The sequence below is a fragment of the Physeter macrocephalus genome, chromosome 7 (genome assembly GCF_002837175.3).
Source record: "Physeter macrocephalus isolate SW-GA chromosome 7, ASM283717v5, whole genome shotgun sequence".
Classification (NCBI taxonomy): Eukaryota; Metazoa; Chordata; class Mammalia; order Artiodactyla; family Physeteridae; genus Physeter; species Physeter macrocephalus.
The window spans coordinates 150,625,466-150,651,704 of NC_041220.1; the positions used below are offsets into that span (position 1 = coordinate 150,625,466).

The following is a 26,239-nucleotide window of genomic DNA, read 5'->3' on the forward strand; positions in this document are numbered from 1 at the left end:
TTCCCGGACCGGGGCACGAACCCGTGTCCCCTGCATCGGCAGGCGGACTCTCAACCACTGCGCCACCAGGGAAGCCCTGATTAACTATCTTAATGCCGATATCACACTCTCTTGATTCCTGCAGCTTTATAATACCTCTTGAAATCAGTTAGTGTTAGTCCTCCAACTTTGTTCCTTTTTTCAAAGCAGTTTGGCTATTCTGGGTGTTCTGAATTTCACCGTGAGTTCAGAATCAGCTGGATAATTTTAAAGAAGAAGCCTTTTAGAATTTTGAATGGGACTGTGTTGAATCTATAGACCAACTCGGGGAGAGCTGACATCTTAACAATATTGAGTCTTCCAACCTATGAACAATGCATAGCTCTCCATTGATTTCGTTCTTTTATTTCTCTCAAGAATTTTGTTTGTTTGTTTGTTGTTTTTTGTTTTAGTTTTTGGTTTACTGGTTTTGCACACTTTTTCTCAAATTTATCCCTGAATATGTGATATATCTTTTATTGAAGACTAGCTGATTTACAAGGTGTGCCAATCTCTGCTGCACAGCAAAGTGACTCAGTTATACATATATATATATACACATTCTATTTTTATATTTACATTATGGTTTATCAGTGGATATTGAATATAGTTGCCTGGGCTATACATTAGGACCTTGTCTTTTATCCATTCTAAATGTAATAGTTTGCATCTACCAACCCCAAACTCCCACTCCATCCCTCTCCCTCCCCCTGCCCCTTGGCAACCACAAGTCTGTTCTCTATGTCTACAAGTCTGTTTCTGTTTTGTAGATAGGTTCATTTGTGCCATATTTTAGATTCCACCTATAAGTAATATCATATGGTGTTTGTCTTTCTCTTTCTGACTTTCTTCACTTAGTATGATCATCTCTAGTTGCATCCATGTTGCTGCATATTTTGTTCTTTTTTATGGCTGAGTAGTATTCCATTGTATATATGTACCACATCTTCTTTATCCATTCCTCTGTCAATGGACATTTAGGCTGTTTCCATGTTGCGGCTATTGTGAACAGTGCTGCTGTGAACATAGTGGTGCATGTATCTTTTCTAATTAGAGTTTTGTCTGGGTATATTCCCAGGAATGGAATTGCTGGATCATATGGTAGCTCTATTTTTAGTTTTCTGAGGAACCCCCATACTGTTTTCCACAGTGGCTGCACCTACTTATATTCCCACCAACAGTGCAGGAGGGTTCCCTTTTCACCACACCCTCTCCAGCATTTATTGTTTGTAGATTTTTTGATGATGGCCATTCTGACCAGTGGTACCTCATTGTAGTTTTGATTTGCATTTCTCTAATGATGAGTGACGTTGAGCATCTTTTCATGTGCCTACTGGCCATGTGTATGTCTTGTTTGGAGACATGTCTATTAAGGTCTTCTGCCCATTTTTCGAGTGGGTTCTTGTTTGTTGTTGTTGTTGTTGTTGTTGTTGAGTTGTATGAGCTGTTGGTGTATTTTGGAGATTAAGCCCTTGTCTGTCGCATCATTCGCAAATATTTTCTCCCATTCCATAGGCTGTCTTTTCGTGTTTCTTGTTTGTTTGTTTGTTTATGGTTTCCTTTGCTGTGAAAGAGCTTCTAAGTTTGATTAGGTCCCATTTGTTTTATTTTGAATATGTCATATTTTTGATGCTACTGTAAATGGTATTGATTTTTTATATACATTTTTGATTGTTCATTGCTAATACATAGAGATAGCAGTTAACTTTTTTGGATAATGAACTCCGCTAAACTCAACAAATAGTTCTAGTAGCTATTTTGTATATTGCATTGGAGTTTTGATCATGTGTCTATGCTTAAAGATGGTTTCACTTCTTCCTTCCTAATCTGGGTGTCTTTTGTTTTCTTTTCTTATGGCACTGGTTCAGATCTCTAGTACAATGTTGAACGGAAGTGGTGAGAGTAGACCTCTTCATTTCGTTCCTGAACTTGCTCAGTTTCACCATTAACAATGACGTCAGCTTTAGGTTTTTAGTGCACGTCCTTTATCAGATTGAGGTAGTTCCTTTCTACTCCTAGTTAGCTGCAGGGTGTTCATCCACACTGGATGTTGGATTTTTTTAAAATCACTTTCTACATTTATTGAGATGATCATTTTGCGTGTATGTAGTTTGACAATATTGTAAATTATGTTGATTGGTTTTCAACTGTTTCTAAACAATCTTATATTGTGGCTTAGTACTGTGACGTCACCTAGCCTGCCCTGGCTGTGTGTGCATTGTTAAATAATGACAATATTCTGTTCTACTGTGACTCACATGACTGCATTATCGTTCTTTACTACCAGGGTCACACCTGCGTCTGAGCACTGCCTTCCGAGGTGATTGAATGGAATAGGAGTAAATCTGCTCAGTTATGAAGGGCTCCCTTTCATGGCTGTGTGATTCTGGTTTGTATCCTAGGGTGTTAACCACTATTTCTTCATTGCCTCCTTGGGGGAGGAAGGCAATCTTCCCCAATACCCAGCTGACTGTTTCAGTTGTTTTTCTTCCTGCGTTTTTTTTTTCTTGGCAGCCATGGTCAGCCCCTGGGAGCGCCTCCTCTTCTCTGGGGTGTATTCAGGGTTCACTTACTCTCTGGTGTATGCACCCTGCTAGGTGTTAGCCTTCTCTCAGTCTGCTCTATACATTTATGCCACTCACTGGAACTTTCATTTTCCAAAATTCCACTTCCACATGAAGTCGTCTCTAAGCAAGGCTTCTCTCTATGTTTTTCACGCAATCTTCCGTGACTGTAAAGATACTCCAAAATGCTGAGCATGAGAGCATAAAATTCAGATGCACAAAAAGTGACCGTGGAAGGTGGCAAAGGGTTACCATCGTGCGGACGTAATGAAAACTCCCCGCTGGGAAGCCCTGGACACATCACTTCATCCATCTGGTCCTGACTTTTCTGATCCTCAACTCCTTGGCGAACGGGGTATCTTGCTGTTGGGATGAACCTTGAGCTTTCAGAGGTCTCCCAAGTTTCAAATGCCCTATTTCAAGAGAAACCTGCATCTTTGAACCCCAGGGGAGACAAGCTTGTCACTTCAGCCTTCCCTTTATTTAAAAAGGTAATCTGTGCTAATTCTCCAGTGCACAGCACTTAAGTCAATGCATCACAGGAAGACCATTAGGTGTAAAGTGATGAATATACTATGTCAACTTTGAAAACTGATTTAGCACTTTTCGCTATAAAAACTTCAGATTTCTCAGGTAAGCAAATAGATGCTTTCGCTTAACTGTTTTACATCATCAGGTATCAGTCCTCACGATGGGGGCCGTGTCGTCTACTTAAATGTGAAAGGGAAGGGAGACCAGACACCCCTCTCTGAATGGTGATTTCTGTTGAGGTTCTAAATTAGCGTGTCAGCCTCCCACATAAATCCTCGGGGTCGTAGACAACAGAGACCGTCTATTCTTATATTGGATTGGGAGGTCCGTGTTACGTCAGCTCTCAGAACTATAAACGTGTATTTGCTCGGTCCACCTAGACCTTCCAACAGCACCACCAGCCTGCCCAGGCCATCGAAGTCCCCGTATGCATCAGGGCAGCATATGAAGGGGGAAAAACCCAGCAGGTTTAGTGTCCCCTGTTTTACAGAAAACGTGGTTAAGTCCTGTTGGAAAACAGACTCATAATCTGAGGCCCACAGACTCACAACACCCTTGCTTGCTCTCCTGAGGTCCTGATCATTCATTTCTTCCCCCGAATCCTGGTTCCAAACCCTTCTTACACAGTGTGTCAGATATCCAGCCCCACAGTTACATTTTGGAAATTGGGCACAGCACAGACTCAGTTCGCCTTCCTTGGGCTTGTCCACTGTACTAAGATTCTGCACGGCACCCATTCCTTCAGTCTCCGCCAGAGTTTTTCTAACACAAATGATGTGCACCCCACCCCCCAGCCCAGGGGACATCTGGCAATGTCTAGAGACATTTTTGGTCGCCACAATTAGGGGTGGGTGCCACTGGCATCTAGTGGGTGGAGGCCAGGGATGCTGCTCAGCCTCCTACAGGGCACAGATGGTCTCCCACAACAAAGGATCACCTGGTCCAGATATCAGTCATGCCGAGGCTGGGAAACTCTGGTCTATCTGACTTGGAAAGGATCACCTGGTCCAGATATCAGTCACGCCGAGGCTGGGAAACTCTGGTCTATCTGACTTGGAAACCAGAGATTCTCCTCCAGGACTGAGCTCTGACCCATAACTCTATCTACACAACTGGGATGCAGACACCTAAATCTTTCCAGCCTTTCTGCAAGAAACCCTGATTACCCTGCCAATGCTCACCAGCTGGAGACTGATTTCATGTTTTTCCTGGTTTTCTGGAAACCCCTTCGTGCATTCCCTCAGATATCCATGTTGCCCAAACTATGCGTGAGCGTGACATGCTGTGTTAGGATGCCCGGCTTCTCATGCCAGAACCATTCCCAGCAGCCTGGCTTCAGCTCATCCTCCCACGCCAGCCCTGCTGCCCTCTCCCCAGTTCCCAGCAGGTCCCCCACCTGAGCTTGCTTCCCTGGGATGCAGCAGTAGCCAGGGGCCAATATCTTACAAAGCCAGTTTCAGACGTCCTTTCAAAGGCTGCCTGCCATCAAGTGAATAAGTAAACCTTTGCTGAAGAGCCCATGCATGTAGGTGTCATCTAGTATTTTCACTGATTTCTTTGAGCCTATGCTAAGAGAACTTTTTCACACTTCATTTGCAAAGTGAGAGAATTATGTATATCTTCCGAAGGAGGAAAATATATAGCTCCCTTTTTATCCAAGGTGAAATCCATAAACATGTATTACTGAGCAAAGACACCTCAACAGAGACAAGAAGATTCAAATGACTGGCAAGGTACCCTACGTAACTGTAACAGAAAAATCTGGCTTTTCTGCCCTTTCGTCAAATTATTCTGACTAATCACAAGATCCTACAGACATGTGAGTCCTACAGGCTACAATGAGGTCTCAACTTATCTAAGGGGTAAGACAGCCACGTCAGGACAGCGGATGCTGGAGCAGCTGATCTTTGCAAAGAAGGAAGGGAGAGAGCTGGGTCAGGCCAGGCGGACAGGAAGAGTGGAACTAGAGAAATAAGCTTCACCAGAGGAAGACAGCAACAGGGTGGTTACTGGTCTTAGTTCTACAGTCATAGTCATGCAGCTGCTGTCGGCCACAAAACGAAATGAGAAAGAAGGGACACTTGAAATTCGCACACCCGCCAGGCTGGGAAGATCCATAAGCATTGTATTAGTTTGCTCTGGCTGCTGTAACAAAGTAGCACAGACTTGGGGGGTTAAGTAATAGATATTTACTGTCTCCAGTCCTGGAGGCTGGAAGTCCGAGATCAAGGTATCAGCAGGGCTGGTTTCTCCTGAGGCTTCTAACCTTGGCGTGTAGACGGCTGTCTCCTCCCTGTGTCTCCTCACGGGGTCGTCCCTCCGTGTGTGTCTGTGCCCTCATCTCCTCTTCTTATAAGGACACCAGTCCTATGGGATTAGGGCCCACTCTGATGACCTCATTTTAGCTTCATCCCTTCTTTAAAGACCCCATCTCCAAACAGAGTCATATTCTGAGGTTCTGGGGGCTAAGCCTTCAATGTACGGACTGCGCGGGGAGGGCACAAAATTCGGTCTGTATCAACATACTTCTAGAGGTGGTTCCACAGTTTGTTTTGAGGCAAGGGGACACCTGAACAATGACAAATAGAAAAGACACAATATAAGTAGTGGGATCCTCCCAGGCTAGAGGGTGCCTCCCAGGTACACCCTAGGAGGGTGGGGAGCTGAATCTGTCAATTCAATGCCTCTCACTGAGCTCAGGGTGATGCGGGTGGTGGACGCTCGCTTACTAGTGTGGTCGGTTTCAACTTCCCATTCCTTTTCTGCACAAAAAATTCAAAGTTCTGTTTGGAGGTTTTTTCTCCATGGTAACCCAGAGAGGTCAGAGTCATGCAACTGTTTATAGGAAGTGTATCCAAAAGAGAAGAGAATGTCGTTTCTACCTTTGGTACCTTCTGTACAAACTTCTAGCTTTAAAATACGTAAGTCACAGGCATGTAACGCACAGGAAAAAGAGAGAGAGAGAGAACGTCATCGCCACCTTTGGTACCTTTTGTACTAACTCTTAGCTATACAATAAATAAGTCATGGGGATGTAATGTACAGAAAAGAGAGCGAGAGAAAGTCATTTCTAGCCCATAATGTGAAGACATACATCTCTTAGAGATGTTGGGTCTAATTACTGTTGTAGGGTCATGGGGGTACTTCTCGTAGATACTTTCAATTTATGCAAATACACACAGACATACATACGCGCGGAATTGTAAAAATTACAGTACTGGCCATGTCCTCACCCCCTTTTTTTAATCTTCAAAATCACACTTCTGGACCCAGGCTGTGAAACACAAAATGAAACAGCTCCTGTCCGGTGGGCCGGCACTTTGCTGCTGCTGAAAACTTGTAATGCCCAACTGGGATTTTCACTTCTTACATCAGCAGGGCTAATTCTCTGTTACCAGAGACGGAGTTTTAGTTTTGTTAGGGAGTAAATCCCTTTTCCGATTAGGAAGTTACTAGATGTCAAAATATGATGCTCTCTTGATGGATTCAAGTAGGTTATGTTTACGGGGGCAAGTATGTCCAACTGAAAGACAACAGCAATGTTGTTCTTGGCACGTTACTTTGAAAGTCTGAAATAAGGGAGGTGAACTTCCTTAGGACAAGGTAAACTCACAGTTGAAAACCACTCTGGTAAAGGTTATGATTAAATACACTGAGGACAAAAACTCTTTAAACGTGAATGCACATAAAACGCACAGAGCCTCCCAAGACATCCTAATTTTTGGATTCTGTTCAGAGTTCACCGGCATGCACATTTTTTCACTTCTTTAGATAAAAACTTACACATACCTGAGCAACTGTTTGTAATGACATTTGTAATAAAAACAGTTGTAAGCTCCTGTTTGTAATGACATTTGTAACAAAAATAATTGTAAGCTCCTTTCAAGCAAGGGCTTTATGAATACGTCAAGTGTGGAATGAATGCATAAAAATGCAAATAATGCATGTGTGAAACGAGGCTGGCATGAAATATCAAATGTAACCACATTCGTACGTACCGCTTAAAGAACGAGTGCTTTAATGTTAAATGTTAGAAAAATCAAGTGAGTCCATTTTAAAGTTAGGGAAGACACATATGATTCCTGAATTGTTCTCGGTTTAAACCTAATACTTATTTTGTTTTAAAAATCCTTAGAACCTTAAAATGCATATGGCTAAGTGAAAGAAGCCAGTGTGGAAAGGCACCACATGGTATGATTCAACTAGATGACCTTCTAGAAAAGCCAAAACTATGGAGAGAGTAAAAAAAAAAAAAAAATTAGTGATTGCCAGGGGTTACGGGGGAGGGGGAGTGAGTAGGCAGAGCACAGAGGACTTTTCTGGCAGTGAAGCTATTCTATCGATACTGTAATGATGGATACATGCCACTGTACGTGTGCCAAAACCCACAGAACATGCCACACCAAGAGTGAGCCCTGATGTAAACGGTGGGCTTTAGTGAATAATAAGGTAGCGATATTGGCTCACCAACTGTAACAAACACACCACACCAAAGCCAGATGTTAATGACAGGAAAAACTGGGAGGGGGACATCTAAGGGAACTTTCTGGACTTTCACTCAAGTTTTCTATAAACCTAAAACTCTCCCAAAAAGTCTATTAATTTTTAAAAAATCCTCCCCCATTTTTGGCTTTCCTGCTCAGCAGCCTGTGCCCCTGCATCCTCAGCGGGCTGCACTGAGCTAACGCTTGGAAGTGCTCTATTTCCCACTCTCACAAAGGACACTGGTCATCCTGCCCCAGACACCCCGGGGTTCGTCCAAGAGCAATTATGTCACTTGACCAGAACTTTAAAATGAGGTTCAAGTGGTCAGATGGAGAATGGTGCCAAAGTTATTGGGTGACCAGAATCCTACAAGCGGGTGACTCTTCCTAATAATCGGAACTTATCCATCAGCCGCTGAAAACACCTGCCCAGGTTCCTCCTCACCTGGCACGTAAGAGCTGAGCTCTGTGCCACGACAACTGGCCGCGGCCAGCTCGTCCGTTCTCACGCTTCCCCAGTGCCCTGTTCTCACAGACGACCGCCCTCACGGGCTCTGACACGGTCCTGTCCCTTCCCACCTGCGCGTTGCCCTTCACCCCGGCTCCGGCAGCGTGCGACCTGTCCTCACTGCCTCTCCATGCCCCATGTCTCCGGAGACCCGGCTCAGATCCTGCTTCTTCAAGGAGCCTTCCACGCCCACCCAAGTTCATGCCTCTGACCCCACCCTGCTCTGCAGGAGGCCCTGCACTTCCTGTGGAGTTTGCACACACCTCCTCATCACACCCTGCCTCTTCCTTACGGGACTTTGGCTTATATCCTACAGAGTTGCTTAATGCTCCCTGTTCGTGCCTTGGACCAAGAAGAAGGTAAGTTCCTGACTCAGGGACCTTTTCTGAGGCTGTTACTAAGAATTCCTGAATGTCCACCCTTCGTACAGGAGTTGCCTAAGTAACACTGGTGATTTTTAGTGTACTGAAATACAGTCTGCCGAAACGTTCTACAGGATATATATTTGGTCAAGAACGGATAAAAAGTATTCTTATTTTGAGGTAATACACATAGTCTGCAAAAATTAGGTTGACTGGTGTCATCGGCCATTTATGCAATTATTTTATGAGATGAACAAGCATGGAATATCAGTTTGAATTACTGGGTTTTCCTTAAAATGAAAGAATGTTAGTCTACCTTTAGTTCTTCTGGCGGTTACCTGCACCCACTTAAATGTATCTGTCGTTCTTTCACTTGTTATGAATTTAAAAACAGTGTCGATTGAACGCCTGGAATGAAACATGAGAAAAATCAGCATGCTCTTCCTTGCACTTCCACGTTCAACTGCATTTCCTTGGATGATGTTTTAACTAGTTACGTTATCATCTCTACATTGTCATGGTTGATAGCATTTCTCTTCTTCTCTGTGACCCTGATTTCCACAGGTTTCACCTCAGTTTTACACTTAAACACATCTTTTAAGTTTACAATGAATCTCTTAGACACGGCTTCTCTTGGTTGGTAAGAATTCAACCTCTTTCTGTTTGTTTTCTTCATGAACCTATATTCCCTGCGGTGGTGTCTGTTGGACATATCTACTTGTATCTTTTAAAATGTATGGACAGTTTTGGTTGCATTCTGGGACATACAGTCTTTCCTTCAGGTCTTTTTATATATTGTTCCACGTTCTTCAAGCATTTCCTGTCTGACAGGGAGAAATCTTAGCTTCCCAGATTTTTTTTTTTTCTGAATATCTGTAGAATTTTTTCCATAACTTAAAATCGCAGTAATTTGCTAGACTATTTCTTTGTGAATTAATCTATGTAAAGAGTGCCTTCGGTTTCACTGTGCTATTTCTGTCTCCAGGTTCAAATTTCCCTGTATTTCAGAACCTTAGCCGTGAATACACCTTTGACTATTTTTTTCCTGTTCATTCGTTGTTAATTTTGGCAGGGCGCCAGTTTAAAGATGGTCCATCGCTTCTCTCTGCCTCTCCTACTCACTTTTCATTCTCATTTATTTCCGAGGCTGCCCACCTACTTTTCATTCCCATCTCTTGTATTATCAGCTCCTCCTTAAACCCTTCTATCTCTTCTTTAAATTCGCATTTCAGAGAAACACTATTTTCCTTAATTGCTTTGATTTCTCGGATATCTCTTTGTTCATGGTCTTTGTTGGCTGTGGTACGTGCCTTCATCCATCATGTCCGGTTCTTTTTTTTTTTTCCTTGCAGCATCTCTTCAAAGGCCTCTGGCCAGCGACCAGCTTTTTAAATCACATTATTTCCCATGTCTGAAGGAGACACCTGTGAGGACCATGTACTAGACTGAGCAAAACCTGGGGGAATGGGCAGGAGGGTGAGCTAGGTAGGGTGATGGGCCGCTTGAGTTTCCGGCTGTGGCTCCAGGGCTTTTCCTAACTGCACCAGGCCAGTGGGTGAGTGCTGACAGCAAGCTGTCTGGGCTCAGCCTGAGGCTGTGCATTTCGCAGAATGTGTCACAGTTCTTATTATCTCACCTTGACCTTACTATCTTCACCAGGTAAGGATGAGGAGTTGCTTGGCTAGGTGACCTCTTGACTTCTCCACTTTGCCAAACCCACGGTCTGCTTTGAGCAAAGGTGGCCTGTTGGCTTCTTTCTTACTAACTCTTCCCCCACCCCCACCCTATGCCAGGATGGAAGCGTGACGTAGGGAGGCTTCCAAAACCAGCCCGTGCACCTTGACCCTACTCTCCTAAGCAAGGGGTCATCGCCTTTCCTTTTAATGTGCGTTGCCCACTTTGGGTAACTCTTGAGTTCTGCCGTTTCTGCCCGAGTCACGCAGAGAAAGATGGCTTGTCTCGGTGTCCTCATCACATGGGGACCCTCACCCTGATTCTCACGCATTCGGCCGTCTTTCTGCATGTGCTGTGGTCCAGAAGATGCCTACTTTCATCAAAGGTAACATGTTTCTTGTTTCTTATTCTCTTGGTTGTGTTGGGTTGGCTTTCATAGAAGAAATGGGATGGAAATATGTTTATGCAACCATTTGAAATTGAAAGAGCAATTCCTTTCTTTAGAGCCACCTCTTATTTTTCTCCCCAGTGAATTTGATACCATAAGGGAGGGGGGCACTTGAAGAGAATGTCTAACATACTTATAGTCAAAATGTCACATCTCTTCTGCATAGGTCTGCCTGTCTCTGTCTCTCTCTCTCTCTCATACACACAGAACATTCTATGAGGATATGATGGCACTTTTTAATGCTATATGTGGACAGTCTGTGTAAAAATACTAGTTACTAAATGAGGATGAATGGAGAATTTAATTCCTTATGAAGAATTTTAACTCTATCAGAGGAATGGTATGTAGCCATAGTAATTTTTTTCTTTAATTCAAAACACTTAGGCTGCATATGTAGATACCCACATTCAATTTTCTCTAAGCTATTTTGATTGAAATGTACCAAAGGAAAGATAGACAGATAGATAGGTAGATGATGGAAACATAGATAGATGACAGATAGATAGATCAATTGATCTCGGTACGTAGATGTATATATAATATTTATGCCTGTTCCTACGATCATTTCTATTTTCTCCTTTTCCTTCCAATTTTCTCCGTAGAAGGCATTTTCTCTGTCTGAGCTCAACATGCTCTTGATCAGAAGTCTGTAGGCCCAGATTAGCACAGCAGATATTTACATGAAACAGCAGGGAAGGATGATCTGGGGCGTGTGACTTAAGTAGGCGATAAGAGGAGGATTCCAATTTGTTGTATAAATCATCCTGAGAGCCCCCAAGAGTGCCACACGTAAGGACTTCTTTTCATTTTCAGTGTTTAAGATCACCTTTTAAACGCAGCTAAAATGAGGCAAAGTGTGTAGATTTTTGAAAAGAGGTTAAAGAGAGACGTTGTTTTTGATACCTCTTGCTTGTAGTAGCTGACTTATTTCAACAAAATAAAAGGCTTAGAAGGAGAGAGGGTTACTCTTGCTCAGTGGGTAGGGAAAACATTCAACATTGAAAAATAAACCAATATAAATCTCAAAATTCATACCACTATGGTTGGGTGGAAACTAATAGATACCATTTAGTAACTTCATATTATCATGGATTTGTAGTGAACTAAAACAGGGCAACTTTACGGAGAAAAGTCATACACTTAAGGGAGAAATGAACCCTATGTTTAACTCTGAGCTCCACACATCCCATAAGGATGGACATTGTTTTTTCCCCTGACTGCCCTTTCTTTCTTAATGCGGAAGGTTTCTTTTGAATATTTCACAACAGACTTTTGTTTGTTTGTTTGTTTGTTTGTTTTTTGCGGTACGAGGGCCTCTCACTGCCGTGGCCTCTCCCGTTGCGGAGCACAGGCTCCGGACGCGCAGGCTCAGCGGCCATGGCTCACGGGCCCAGCCGCCCCCGCGGCACGTGGGATCTTCCCGGACCGGGGCACGAACCCGTGTCCCCTGCATCGGCAGGCGGACTCTCAACCACTGCGCCACCAGGGAAGCCCCACACATTATTTTTAAGGATGGCATATTTGAGTCAGCCACCATGGCTTATTTGAGAATTAATCTGATACTTATAAGTTTATTTTGTAACTTTCTTAAAATAGTGTGTAACAATGTTAGTTTGGAAACGACTATCCAGTGGTGAGTTCAAACAGTTTATGAGTGCTGTTGTGGGTAAGTGTATACATTGGGGGTATAATATTGGCATTCTTCAGGGAAAACTCTGAGTCTGGTAAGTGGAGGAAATGGCACAGAATGATGTTTCTTTTCTAAAGTTTCTGCAAGCCACCATCCAATTTGGATTATGATTCGGAAGACTAGCCATTCCATTCCTAAAAGGTGTATGTCAATTTCCTTCTGTGAGCTCACCCCGTCCGGTGTGAGCGGGTGAGACACAGCAAAGGACACCACACAGACATCTACCATTTTAATATTTTATCCAAAAAAGCCTGAGCACTCAGCATGGAGGAAATCTCAGGACACTGAACTGTCCGCCCTCTGGGGTGCATTCCCACCGAGGACATTCTGGAGACAGACTCTTTTATGAAGTAGGGCTGCAGAACCAGCTCCATCTCCACTGCCCCGGGAAAAGTGGTCCAGCATGGCGTCACCCTCATCTTCAGACGCCAGACATGAGTATCTGTGCCATCCTGGAGCGTGGAGCATGCCCTTGGCCCACTGCTGAGAAGAGCCAGCCGAATGCTGCTACTGTGGGGCTGGACACAGAAGGACCCACTGCCATGGAGAAGGATCCCCACAAAAGGGTTAAAAAAAGAGATGAGGGGGATGTGCTTCCCCACACTCTCGTGGAGAGCCCAGGGCACCTCATTTTACAACCTGTTCTTGCTGCCTCTGTGCTGCCCACGGAGGCGGCAGGCTCGCTCCCGGCCCCCAATAATGAAAGAAAAGGAGCTGGCACTCGGCGAGGCCATGACTGCCCCCGGTCAGCCGCCCACCCCTCCAAGGTCCCATGAAGTCCCCACTCAGACCTCCTTCCTCTGCTGCCGTGCCTCCTATTCAAAAGCCTTCACTGTCATTAACCCTCCTCTTCTTTCCTTGCATCGACATGTGATTCCCGCCGATGAGCGGTTCTCAGCTAAAAATGAGGAGGAAGCGCTCTGGTTAAAGAGGTTATGAGGGGAAGTCGCGTTCTCCAGGGCGTTTGCGTTTTTACAAGGGGGATTCATGGACATATGTGGCAACATCACCATGGAGTTCTGTGCAGAGAGACAGGGCAGGAATGAGTACCATTTTATAAGTCTTTGGCATACTCTAAATCCCCAGTTGAGATCTTTATCCATCTCTTGTCCAAATTACCTAACTTGCTACAAATACAGGAAGCTCCTCTTATGCGAGCTAATTAGAGGAACGCGTTTGGGTGTTGGTAAAAGGTACGGATAACGCTGGAATCTGGGATTTTAACACTGAGCCCACTTTCACAAAGCCCTTCTCTTGTGACGGCTTCTGTAGTTGCCTCCTTTTGACTGTGATATGACTAGTGCTACCACGAACATCTGTGTACAAGTTTCTGGGTGGGCATACTTTTTCATTTCTCTTGAATACTCACCTAAGAGTGGAAATACTGGGTACTGTACGGTCAACCTATATTTTGCTTTTTCAGAAACCGGCCAAGGTAACTTTCACTGCCTCCTGACTCAAGCGTAAATGCCGCTTCGGTCGCAAGGCCGCCTCCTTGACCCTATGAGCCCCAACTTAAATTAAATGCCCACTGCTGTTCTCCCTCAGACACTGTTCTTCTACCCCACAGCCGTTGACAGCAATTTGCAATTGAATCTTCCTGTGTGTGGTTCCTGACCATGTCTCCCACACTAAATTACACACTGCCTGGGGGTCAGAGCATGCCCCTCTGGTTTACCATCACCAGGAAACAAAAGAGCCACTGTTTTGTTTTGGGTGCCCCTAGTTATCCACCCCCACTAGAGGCACTGGGTACCACTAGTTATCCCCTCCCCCCCGCCCCCCAGAACTCTTGGGATATGCTTTGAGCTACTCCTTCCAAAGAGCTCTGGCCAGAGAAAGGCAGGTGAGTGTTCATAGCTAACAGGAGGGAGTGGACAGCACGTGAATCTACAGGGACTGTCACAAGACCAGAGCTGCCTATCTGAGACCTTCATCAGGACTCGGGGGACAATGCTGCCAACGGGCTCAAGGCTGACTTCCACCATCCTGGAACTCAGGAGGCAAGTTCTCACTGGATGCTGTCAGGGTGGCGGGTGTGGGAATGGGATGTATGGACAATTACTCAGTCAATTACAGTTTGGAGGGAAAAAAATCAAGGTCCAGAAATGAAAGAAGTAGTCTCAGGGAAAGGAGTGATAGATGAAAAGCCTCAGATCCTAATCCTTGAGAGGACTTTAAAAACCTGCCCTAATAATAACCAGATGCTCTTCTGAAGGGACCGTGAGCCTCGGGATAGGATGACTGTCCTTGAAAACACATGCAGATGATCATCGCCTTAGATCCGGCCTCGAACTGGCTAATGACTTGTCTCATCGACATGACTGTGCATTAGTAAGGAAATGAGCAGAGAATAAACAGCTCATCACTGGGCCTGATGAGTGTTTGCCAAGAGAGGGCACTCAAGAATGACATTTCACAGTGTTTTCTTTTCCGAAGGTAGCTTGAGAACACCGACAACCCCAGTAATGAGGGAGCTGTCTCAAGCACAGGTAAGAGGTAGCATTCAAAGGGCTTCACATTTTCCCACTTAGTGGGCAGCTCAAACTTGTTTAAGGAAAATATTCTTCTTGATGGTGCGGCTAAGGCTGGAGGGTGTTCTGTGGGCTGCCTTAAACGGCATGGGTCCTCGTTCAAACGCAGGGCCGCCTGGGCCCGGGCGGGACCCGTACGAGGCAGGCCTGCACCTGGAGAGTGGTGATGGGACACCAAACATCCCTGACACTTTAATTACTAAAAGTCTTCTTTCTTCCCCTGTGGTTAAAGGCAGCAGTGCTGGGAATGATGAAGTCTCCCGGAGTGTGCCGTGAGGATCACTTGTACCTTTAACCCTCAGCTCCACCCCTGGCCTCACAAGTTATGCGACATCATCGTGCCTCCGGCTCCCCAGAGGTAAGACTGAGAGGGCATGCAGAAAGGACTCTCAGCCACTACAAGGAGTGGATTCGGACACCAAAGAGCAAAAGCAAAGGCGCAGAGATGTGCGTTCATAAATATGAAGTGCCTAGCTCATGATCAGCGCCCGGCATGTTACATGACCTACTTATGCAGAAATATGGAGTCTTTCGCAATTTTCAAGTGATCAGCATACGTGAATACTCTGTACTAATTAAAAGTGTTTTCCATGAGCTTTTCATGTTTCAGCAAGTGTCTGTCTCTCTGCCTTCCTTCTGCAGGCAGGCAAGCCAAGCTGAGTGCTTCTCGGCTCTGCCTGCACAGAAGGCACAGAGCATGCACCCTGAGCAGAGGCGAGGAGGGGGCTCGCTCCAGGGACCTGGTGCCATCCGGGCCCCCTGCTCATCCCCTGGTTCTGAGGTCCCGTGGTTCTGGGGATTTGTGACTTCTGGTGTACTTGATTCCAGGGGGTCGATCTCCCCCTGGATGATATCAGTGTGCCTAGCTTCCAGTCTAATGGAGACATCGTAATCCTTTTTAGGTGCATGTACCCTGCCTCCAAGTCATTGCTGTGGCCCAGCCGGCACTGGCTTCTCGCCTGTCCTAACGACCACGCAAGCTCCCCAGGTCCTGAGCCCTCGCTTCTGGTGGTGCAGCTCCTGCCTGGGCATGACTCACTGATTACAGGGGCTGCTAAGGCTTCTCCTTTTTGTTGGATTACATGGAGAGGACCCAAAGAGGTGAGCCTGGGGATATGGGAAGAGATCATGGCCGAGGAGTTCAGGGAAACAGAAAGCAAAGCACAGACTCAGGGAGAGGTACCAAGTCCAAACAAGATCAAAACAACGGAAGCCATTCCTCAGAAGACCAAAGACCAAGGACAAACCCTTAACGGCAGCTAGAGAAAAGAGACAGGTCACCTTCAACAGTAGGGACAATAGCTGGTTGTTTAGTCTAAGCTATGAAACTTGGGTAACAAGGAACTCATATCTTTAAAGGGTGAAACAAAATTAATCTCAAACCAGAATTCAGGATCCAGTGAAGACATCCTTAAAAAGAGTGGTGAAATCGACATGTTCAGAGAAACAGTTGAGAGAATTTGACATCATGAGACTCATATGTAAACATTAAATGGCATTACTCATTGACTAGAAGTTCTAGAAGGATGATATGAAAGCTTATTGATAGTAGGAATCCTTTCGGTTTCTGACTTTTAAACGGAATGCCGATTTTACCACCAATTAGAGCACTGACTTGGCTTACAGAGAAATAGGTATTCTTTATGATAAATATCTATCCTTATCTGATTAAGACCTTGAATATGGAATGTATGCCAATTCTTTCCTAAAGTGGATCTTGAAAACATAGCATTTTAAGTGACTTTGCACAATATATGAATACACCATCCCTCTGACGAGGTTTTCAAAAAGCAAATGGATACCGCGGCATGTTTCCCAAGGTCTCATGTTTATTAAAAGAGACGTAAAATTGTATCATTTGCAGCAACACGGATGGACCCAGAGATGATCATACTAAGTAAAGTAAGTCAGACAGAGAAAGACAAATACAGTATGATATCACTTATGTGTGGAATCTAAAAAAAAATGATATTCTACAAATGAACTTATTTACAAAACAAATATACTCACAGACACAGAAAACAAACTTATGGTTACCAAAGGGGAAAGGCAGTGGAAGGGATAAAATTAGGAGTTTGGAATTAACATATACACACTACCATATATAAAATAGATAACCCACGAGGACCTACTGTCTAGCACAGGGAGGCATACTCAATATTTTGTAACAACCTATAAGCGAAAAGAATCTGCAAAAAATACATATATACGTATAACTGAATCACTGTGCTGTACACCTGAAACTAACACAACACTGTAAATCAACTCTACTTCAATTTAAAAAAAGAGAGATGAGAGAACATTACGATTCTTAGATACTTCTTTATAGAGTACTTTTCATCCCCTAGAGAAATACACTGCTAACATATTGGTAAAACTTAAAAAACATTTTAATGTAAAAATACTCATTTTCATATACAGTGTTGTAGAAAGCCATGTGGAACTTGGGAAGCACGGGCATTTGCAGTCAACAAAAGCAACACTGTAATACCATGCTTTAACACCAAGCGGGCGGCTTCAGAGTCTCTAAACAGCTCTGTGACAGGCACCCACGACGGTGCGGGGGCCCGTCCTGCCCCTTGTCACGCAGGCTTGATGCTAACCTGGTACTGAAAAGAGATCTGGAAGCAACTCAAATATTTTTATGGCTGAAGTACAACAAGATAAATACCGGGAGATGTGTTCTTATTCAGTTTTATGTGACTAGGGAGCCTGGCACATAGTAAGGAAATAACAATCCTGAATTAGTTCAATCCGGATGACAGCTTTTCTGATGAAAATAGTTACAAGCAAGAGAAATATCCAATGACTAATGAAGGGAACAGAAAGCAAGTACTCCACTGTACAAGATACGATCTGTTAGAGAGAGTCATGAGAAACCAGAACATTCTGAGGCATCCTGAAAATCTGCTTTCAGACAGTGTGAGCTGCTCAGACAACAAATATCCTCGGTAAACCAAATATCTCCAACCAACAAAAACTAGTGGAGGATGCCACATGGACTCTGACATAGGAGTAACTGTCGCGCTGCCATTTTATAAATCTTTCATGATGTGCTAAGGATTCTCACCCCATGTGCGACCAATTCTTTACACCAACACTGCGAAGTATCCAGTAACCCCATTTGCACAGCTAAGGCACCTGAGGTGGACAGGGGCAAAATAAAGTGACACCACTAGTCAGTAGCAGAGCTTCGATCTGAATTGAAGTTGGCCTAATTTGAAACCCCTTGCTCTTTAATTCTCATTTTCCCTTTACAGAAGATGAGGGTGGTGATGGTAATAATAATAGAAATAATTCTAAAGACTGTCGGTGCTAGACTTACGTCAGAAAGCCTTCCTATAAGGCCAGGGAGGTTTGAACTTTATCCTGTGGAATAGCAGAGCGTAGGCAGTACACGATGTTAAGCAGGGGAATTAACACCAATAGGCAAAAACTCATTATTCTTTGCTATAAAACTTGTTATCAGTGTGCAAATTGTTTTTAAAATGTGGAAACAGCATTCAAAGCATGCCACGTTCAGCATCAAACCGTCGATGATATTCAAAGGTTATGTGCACTGAGGTTTCTAAACACTGACTACCATGGCAGAGCAGAAGTAATTCCTATTTCTTAGTAAGTTAATTGTCTTAAGCGTTAACGTGGGTGTCTTCCAGACCTTTTCTCTTTTCTATAAATCACTGAACTCTAACTGAAGACTTATTAGGTGGAAAAACCCTAATAAGTAGTAATTAGCACGTTCTTAAAAGTGTTCACATTTCATTTAAGTGGGATGAAGAAGAGAATGACTGTGTTATCTCTCGGTGGCTGTCATCAGTACCGAACAAAAATCCTTCCGAAGGACAGGCAACGTACGAGCAAACGGGTGCAACTTAGGGCACAAAACGGCGTAACGTCTATTAATCCCTGAAGGTCCTAATGGAACACACTTTAAATGAGCTAAGAAAGTAAGACAACTACCCTTTAAACTTTCTTGGCAGCCGTCATTCTGCTCTAAATTTTCATTATTATACCTCTAGGAAATTGATGGATTATTCAGTGGAAAAACACCACTGAAATTTGTATTGAAGCCATCAGACTCACGTAGAAAAATAAGAAAGAATATGTGGGCTTTGAGCACACATCCGTATTCCTCTTTAGTACAAAAAACGACAAAGTGTTTGCCTGCAGAGTCGGCTAAAACCACAAAAACACCACCACCACATTTAAGACCAAATTCACCCTAGAGAAAAACTGACCCTGATCTACATCATTTAGAGGCATTAAACCTGTTTGTCTTATTCCTGCAAAATGGCTTAATGATTAGAAAACATCAACACAAATATTTTGGAAGAATGAGATACCAAATCACGTGCGTGACCATGTCACTGAGAGCCTTTCTTTGCTGTATGCAAAGACAGCATGGTTCACCTAAAATATGCAAATGCCTACTACATATAAAATAACCAACAAGGACCTACTGTACAGCACAGGGAACTATACTCAATAATCTGTAATGACCTATAATGGAAAAGAATCTGAAAAAGAATATATCTATAAAATCAAATCACTTTGCTGTACACCTGAAACCAATACAACATTGTAAATCAACTACATTTCAATAAAATTTGTTTTAAATATGTAAATGCCACTTTACAGTTGGGTTAAAAAAAAGTCAATCGTGTATGTTTTGCATTTATGTTTTATATTTGTTAGACAATGATTTTTTTTTTAAAAAAAGGTAAAATCATGCTTCCATACAAATAAAACATGAACAAGTAAGTGTCAAAACTTTTATTCAATTAAACTCACTGATGAGGGAACCAGTAAGATGTTACAACCGATTCCAAGGAGAATTCAAAGAACAGACACGTATACAGCAATCAAGAATGTTGAACTCAATTTGCTGAAATGATGTAAAATTGGTCAACAGCCAGAGACAACCATGCACAGATAATCATTCCACCTGACAATCACATACATCACTATCACCCTTCTAAGACTCACAGAATTGAAAATTAGCTCAAGGACAATCAATAACAGAGAACACCGGGGCGGGCCGAATGTGGGGTGTCCACCAGTGGAAACACCCTGTGATTGTATTTTTCCCATTTTCAATGCCTCTCACTATATTCCCATCACAAAAGGCTGAGTAAATCTACTAAAAGCAGTTAATCACCAAAGTGTAATGTCCAATAAATTGTTCCAAAAATGGGCTATGGCTCTCGGTGGTACCAAGGATGCACTCTGAAATCCAATTCTATCTGCATCAAAGAATGTGTTAAAAAAATAAATGTTCTTAAAGGAAATGATTTCTCTGAGGCAGAAAACATTCTCAAACGTGGATATGCACCTCGATATAAGACGTAGGCTACCATTATGTTCACACTGAAAGGAAACAACGGAAGATACAGTTCACAGTCAGTCTCTCAGTAGAGGTCCACAGAGATTTAAGGGCACATAAGGAATGTCAACATTTGCTGATAAAGAGGATGATTTATGAAAACCTCATCCATCATGTGGATTTCCCACTCAGATTACAAACCAAACAGAATTACCATTACTACCTCACTTTTATCAGTTGCTAGCGCATGTTAAGATGAAACACTGAGGAGAGTGATACAGTACACAATGTATATAAATATAATAAATATGTACATACACATATATACATAAAAGCATATACATATATGTATATATATTTTACATTTTCCAGCCAGGGTTGAGAACAACGAAGAAGAAAAAGAAATGAACCCAAATTATTCAAATACTAAACATGACTATTCAAGCGACAATTTCCATCTGTGTTCTGGGCTGTCTCTCTTTTGCTTTCTGTCTGTCACAGTATAGTTCATTGACCCTTTAGAGAGCGAGGGCCAGGCCCTCGTGGGATGAGAAGGCTTCACAGGCTGAAGGACTGTTCACATGGAGGTCTGGGAACCGGGCTTTCCTCTGTCCTTCTCCTGGGCAGCGTGGGTCACACGTGTGGGCGCAGGAGCCTCTTACTCGTAGGGCGGCAGACCAAACAGCTCGGGCTGGAAGTCCTGCAGGGAATCCAGCACGAGGGTGGCCTTTGTGGTCAGGTCTCGGTTTAAGTTTCCGTCGGGAACCATGACCACCTGCATCCCAGCTGCGAGGGCGGCCTCCACCCCATTGGGAGCATCTTCAAAGACCAGGCACTGTGGGGTGAGGAAGAAAGAGAGGATTGAGACGGCCTTCTCTGTAACCACACGTCTAGACGGGGCTTTCACTGCCTGCACCACCGTCAGCTGAGTCAGCTCGGTGTTCTGCGTGACACAGAAAACGGAGTGGAGACTGTCCGGTTTATGGTCTGTGGGGAGGAGAGGGCGCTGGCCCTTCTGCGGTCCGAGTGCTTCCCACCCCGTCACTTTACGGGGGAGAGGTCCATCTTGGCCCCAAAGTGTTACGGAAATGTGGCACAGCTGAGTGGAAAGACCGGATTCTCGGTTTACAAATTTATTTTATTTGAATCGTAAGAATCTGTTCAATTGATAATTGACCATGCTGAGCATGAGAGGAAGTTGTGAAAAGTAAGAAAAAAATATGCTTTTCAGGTGTAAAGTGACTTCAGAGCTGGCAATGTTTCAAGTACTACAGTTTGGAAATTAAACCGTTAGGATGTTTTAGTGAAAAACTCAGACCCTGGGGGTACCCGTCACGCACCAAAAATCTCCCGAACACAAAGACTGAGTACCAGGTGTGGTACCTGTTTCAGCTTATTCAGACACCAGCTCTAAACAGGAGTGTCTGTGCCCCCGTTCGTGTCAGGAAGCTCCTCAATGTGCCATCCTGTGACCACCGCTACTGCGAGTTTCACATCAGGACTCACTCCAAATGCAAGGCAGAAGTCTACCCAGTGGTGAACAGGCGTGTCACCTTTTTATCACCTTCCCTCCGAGGAGAGCACCCACTGAGAAAGTTTCCCTTGGCTCCTGGAATTCCACACTGAATGTGAAAGCAGCCTTAGTCTTTTCCATTAAGATTCTGTAGGGGCCGGACATGTATAAAGAGGGCTCCTCCTGGCACCTCTGAGATGCTCTCCTGTGCCCCTTCTTCTCCACAAGTGCCCGAGGACGCCCCGGGGTGGCCCAGGTTGGCCCCTGACAGTCTCTCACTCACGTCTCCCAGCCCCCGGCCCCCCCTGCCATTGATCACAATGACTCGCCCCAACCCCACTTCATAGGTCACTGCGGTCCCAGCCCCATGTGCTGATGACCTGGAAATGGCTCCTGAGCAGCAGCTGCCAGGTGCAGTCTGACACTAGAAGGTCTGCATCCTCTGATGTCTTTAAGTCAGTGGAAAACGCACAACACACAACACACACAAACACATACACACGCTCTCACACTCTTACTGCTGGTCTGCTCTGGAACAGGTTCACTGACTTTTCTTCTTTCCCTCCCTCCTTCCCTTTCTCCTGGAGGCTAAGCCATTTATGAGCTGACTCCCCGCCAGGGCCGAGGTGAGGACCGAGGGAGTTACTACTTGTCATGACAACAGGTCAGCACTAGGCACTGCAGAGTGGGCTGATGCCCGGGACACAGTGCTGAACTGGACGGTCCTGGGCACACGGACACCCAGTCCCACTGCCTTCCTGTCAGGCTTCCTGCAGCCCCCCGGCTTGTTTCAAGCTCTCTGCCTCTACCGTGAGAAGACGGTTTCCCTCTCAGAGGGGGAATGACTCCGCTTAGGCCGCTGAGGTGCCGTTTCTTAGTTATCTCATTCAGAGCGTTCCTGCTGGTGACGTTTCTGTCCCCGACTTTTTAAAGTTATGACCTGACCGTATTCTAAACGTCCCTGTTGTTTTACCTGGGACCATGGACAGGCACTTAAACGTCACCTCACATCTCGTCCTTTAAATACGTGAGATTTTCAGGCTTTGTGCTGGCCACCTGTGAGCTTTCAGTGGGGCGGAGGGAGAGACTTTGTTGATTCCTTGGGGTAACGGTGCTTGGCTCCAGTCATGAAAACAGCTTTGATTTTGTATTTGTGGGAGGCTCCTTCCAAGGAGCATGTGGGCAGGTGTGAGGGAAAAGCGGTGGCTCAGAAACCGTGGCACTGAGCAAAACAGGGGCCCAAGACACCTGTCCTCATCTGAGAACAGTGGTCAGTCCATTCGCACCTGACAGCTCACCCACATGCCCTTTAAGCTCCAGGAAATACAGAGGCATGTTCACATGCTCCGTCCACATGCCGTTTAAGCTCCAGGAAATAAAAGGAGGAATGGTGGCGTGATGGGGAAAAGCTCCGCAGGTACTTATGGCTAATACAGGCGGCGAAACTGACACACCCTGTTTCTGAAGGTTCCACTCTTTCTGCAGGCCCGCACCATTTATTGGTTTCTGTTTCCAATTTATCCTTTGTCCCCACCTAATTCTGGAATGAATCACCCCATCGCAGCACGGAGATGTGAAACGCGATGTTTAGGACGCATGCGGCAGAGTAAAGGGTGGCAGGCGTCAGGGAGGCCAGCCTGAAGGACGACAGGGAGGAGGGGATGTGCGAGGCTTGTGCAGCAGGAGGGCCGTTGGAAGTGTGTCCAGGCAGATAAGTAAGGCTGGGCCCTCGAAAGGACTCAGGGCAAAGCCGGGCAGACAGGACGGGGAGTCTGCACAGAGCCACTTGATGCCGACTGTTCTGAAAGGTCAAAAGCAATTGTAGTCTGTGTTGTAAATATGGTCGGAAGAATAGCAGAAACCCTGATGGTATACATTGTGTCAGGAGCTCCTAAAATTCCTTTCCTTTGCCTCCTCTCCAGCGGCCTCCTCCTTGCCCGGTAGATCTCAACAAACGCCTTCCACGAGCGCCAGCTGGACTCTTCCCATGGGCCAACAAGAATTCGAGAAGTGCGGAGAAGTTAAAAGAGAAGGTGAAGTTTTTAAAAGCAGATTGTAATAGGGAAGAACAAATACGACTCCATATTGGATCTGCTTCTTTAACTTTAGCCTTTGTACAGCTATTGCTTTAGCTTCCAGTTAAGAATGTTGCCTGTAGCCTGAAATACACAGGAGAGCCCACTCTCAAGGCTCTGACCTTTAAAGGTGTAACACCTTCCCATTCAGGTAGAGATAAAAAGTTGCAGAACAGAGAATACCATTTGTCTTATCGGAGGTTTACGTGAACACGGCGACCTGACCTATGTGGACAGCTGCAAGAACAAAGGATTCTGGCACCAAGAAGTCTGCAGCGACTATCCACGCTGCTTCTTCAACTTGCCTCTCAAAACGCTTTGCTGAAACCCTTGGGGGAGTTTGGAGTTTTGGGGGGCATGAGCCACCGTCTGCTTGCACGGCGCTGCGGTAAACCTTTCTCTGCTCCAAACTCCAAAGTCTGAGCGCTGTTTGGCCTCAGTGTGCGCCATCGGGCAGGCACACTTGCATCTGGTGTCGGAATCGGCCAGTCCACCGAGGGTGCATGAGGAGGACGGGGCAGGAAAGGCAGCGGCAGACAGGGCAGCGCAGTTTCCAGGAAACGGGGCCCCTCGGTCCCTCAGCCCCGGCCTTGCCCTCCTCGCACAAGCTGGAGAGAGCGGCCGAAGGCAGGACAGGAACCACACGCGCGACGCGGACCCTGCCGAGGGCAGCTCCAGCGATGGGTCCAGGCGGCCGACCCCGGCCCTGGCAGCACACGGACAGCACCGGGAAGCGTAGGGCTTCCCCTCCTTCTTACGAGGAGCAGAAATACAAAGCAGAACAACTAGATTTTGGAGCACGTGTGAAAATGCCTCAAAAGGTTTTTATGGGCTCATTATGCTGTGCCCTGAGTCCTAAGACCTAATGGTCTTCTAAGGACCACTCACAGGGAAAGGTACCCAGAGCCTAGAATCGTGGACACTGTATGAAGAGTCACCGCACGGCTTGTCTCTCTACGGAAACCAAAGAATAAGCCTTTGAAAGTTAGCTGGCAAGACTATGCCTGTTCATAACAGGACTTAACGGTCATAAAACTAATGAACCGTAAAACCACTGAAAGACGTAGGCTAACGCAATACAGCTCACACCTTACCCACACAAAAAGGAGGAAGTATGTTTTCCCGGCAAGTACCAATGTGTGGTCCAGGCAGTTTCTAAAGGCCCCATGTGGCTAACAGGGGCTGGCCTTTGTCTCTCTTCTGCCTCTTCGACACTTCATCGCTCCCCTCAGTGGCCAGCCCAGCCCTTCCCACCCGGAACTGGCTGGGTGCACTCGACCTTAAGTCACTCACAGCCACTTGTGAAGTGTAACTGGGGATGTGTACTTTGGTGTGTCTGCCGAAAGAAACGTCCCTGTAAGGAGAGGCCCTGCAGGCGCTGCAGCAGGTGCAGAGACCAGGGTAGTAGAACGCCCCCCCCCCCCAACCTGCACCTCGTCCCTCGGCCCAAGATTCTGTGGACGGGTGTGGATGCAATCGTTTCACCAGTGGAGTGAGTTCTGGAGCACAGCACACATAGCAGGCACCCCAGGACACACTTCCAGCACTTCAAGGAAGCTGCCGGTCAGGAGTACTCTTCTCACAGCTTGTGCCTGGCCGTAAGCAGGCAGGGCTGCGGGGAAGGCGCCCTCTCACGGTGCCAGGCAGGGAGTGGGTACACGAGACACGCCCGCTGAATTCGCGGAGGTGGCGGAAGCGCCCTGGTCGGGACTCAGAGCAACACAGGGGCCGCAGAGTGTCACCCTCGAAGGCAGCGGCCAGCCCAGCCCTCTCCCGTCACTGTCATGGCTGAGGGATCTGAGCCTGGGAAGCTCAGAGGTGAGCTGAAGGTCACACCGGCAGGCAGGTGACAGAATGTGGGAACTGTGCCCGCATCTCCAGAATCCAATGCTCTTTTTCACTTTACCAAGCTGAAGGCTAAAATATACCTGAATTCCATCTCCAGGAGAGCAGATGAGCTTAATTAAACTGTAGCTTGAGGGGTTTAATTTAGAAAGAGTGACATTTCCAACCAGCCGGTAGGTGAAGGGAAGTATTTCAGGGGCTTAGCTCACGGCGGTGCCGAGCCCACTCCTCGGGAGGTGCTCAGACTCCGGAGCGCCCCGTAAGGCGGCCCACGTCCGCCACCTTCGCCCACGCTGCTCGTCTGAACCACGGGCTGGGGGCGGGGGTGGCAGGAGGTCCTTTCAACAGGAGCATCAGGGAGCTAAGAGGGCTCATGTGGTAACTATGGAATGGCACAGAACTGAACCTTTCCCTGACGGTGGCGGCGAGAGCGCAGGGAGGTGGACGGGATTAGGGAAATCCTTCAGAGGCAACAGGGAGTTTGATGGACAAAGGCCCTGGACGCTGACGCAAAGGAGAGTCCGGCCTTTCGGATGCGGAGGGCCCTGGGACTGCCGTTTGGTGGAGGGAGAGAGAGCGTGCTTTGTGACAGCCTGGGTTGGAGTCCACTGTGCGAGGGGCTGGCACAGAGGTGACAGGAGGGGGGCTGGGGGTGAGAGGAGGGGGTGAG

The 26,239-nt window shown here is 45.8% G+C and overlaps 1 protein-coding gene across 10 annotated transcripts in view; it reads right to left on the minus strand.

Annotated features, from left to right (window-relative positions):
- PUDP (pseudouridine 5'-phosphatase) overlaps positions 1–26,239 on the minus strand; it is a 352,814-nt gene that overhangs the window by 262,603 nt on the left and 63,972 nt on the right. The window contains exon 4 of one of the 10 annotated variants that reach the window (XR_008617966.1): positions 5,307–5,682. The exons of 6 other annotated variants lie outside the window; for them this stretch is intronic. Coding sequence is in view for 3 of the 4 variants with exons in the window: in XM_028492505.2 (XP_028348306.1) it covers positions 20,795–20,971 (177 nt within the window). In the remaining variant the exon portion in view is untranslated. Of the gene's footprint in view, positions 1–5,266; positions 5,683–16,740; positions 20,972–26,239 lie in introns of those variants that run through there. 3 more of the 10 variants (XM_028492506.2, XM_028492505.2, XM_007125266.4) reach the window with 3 other exon arrangements.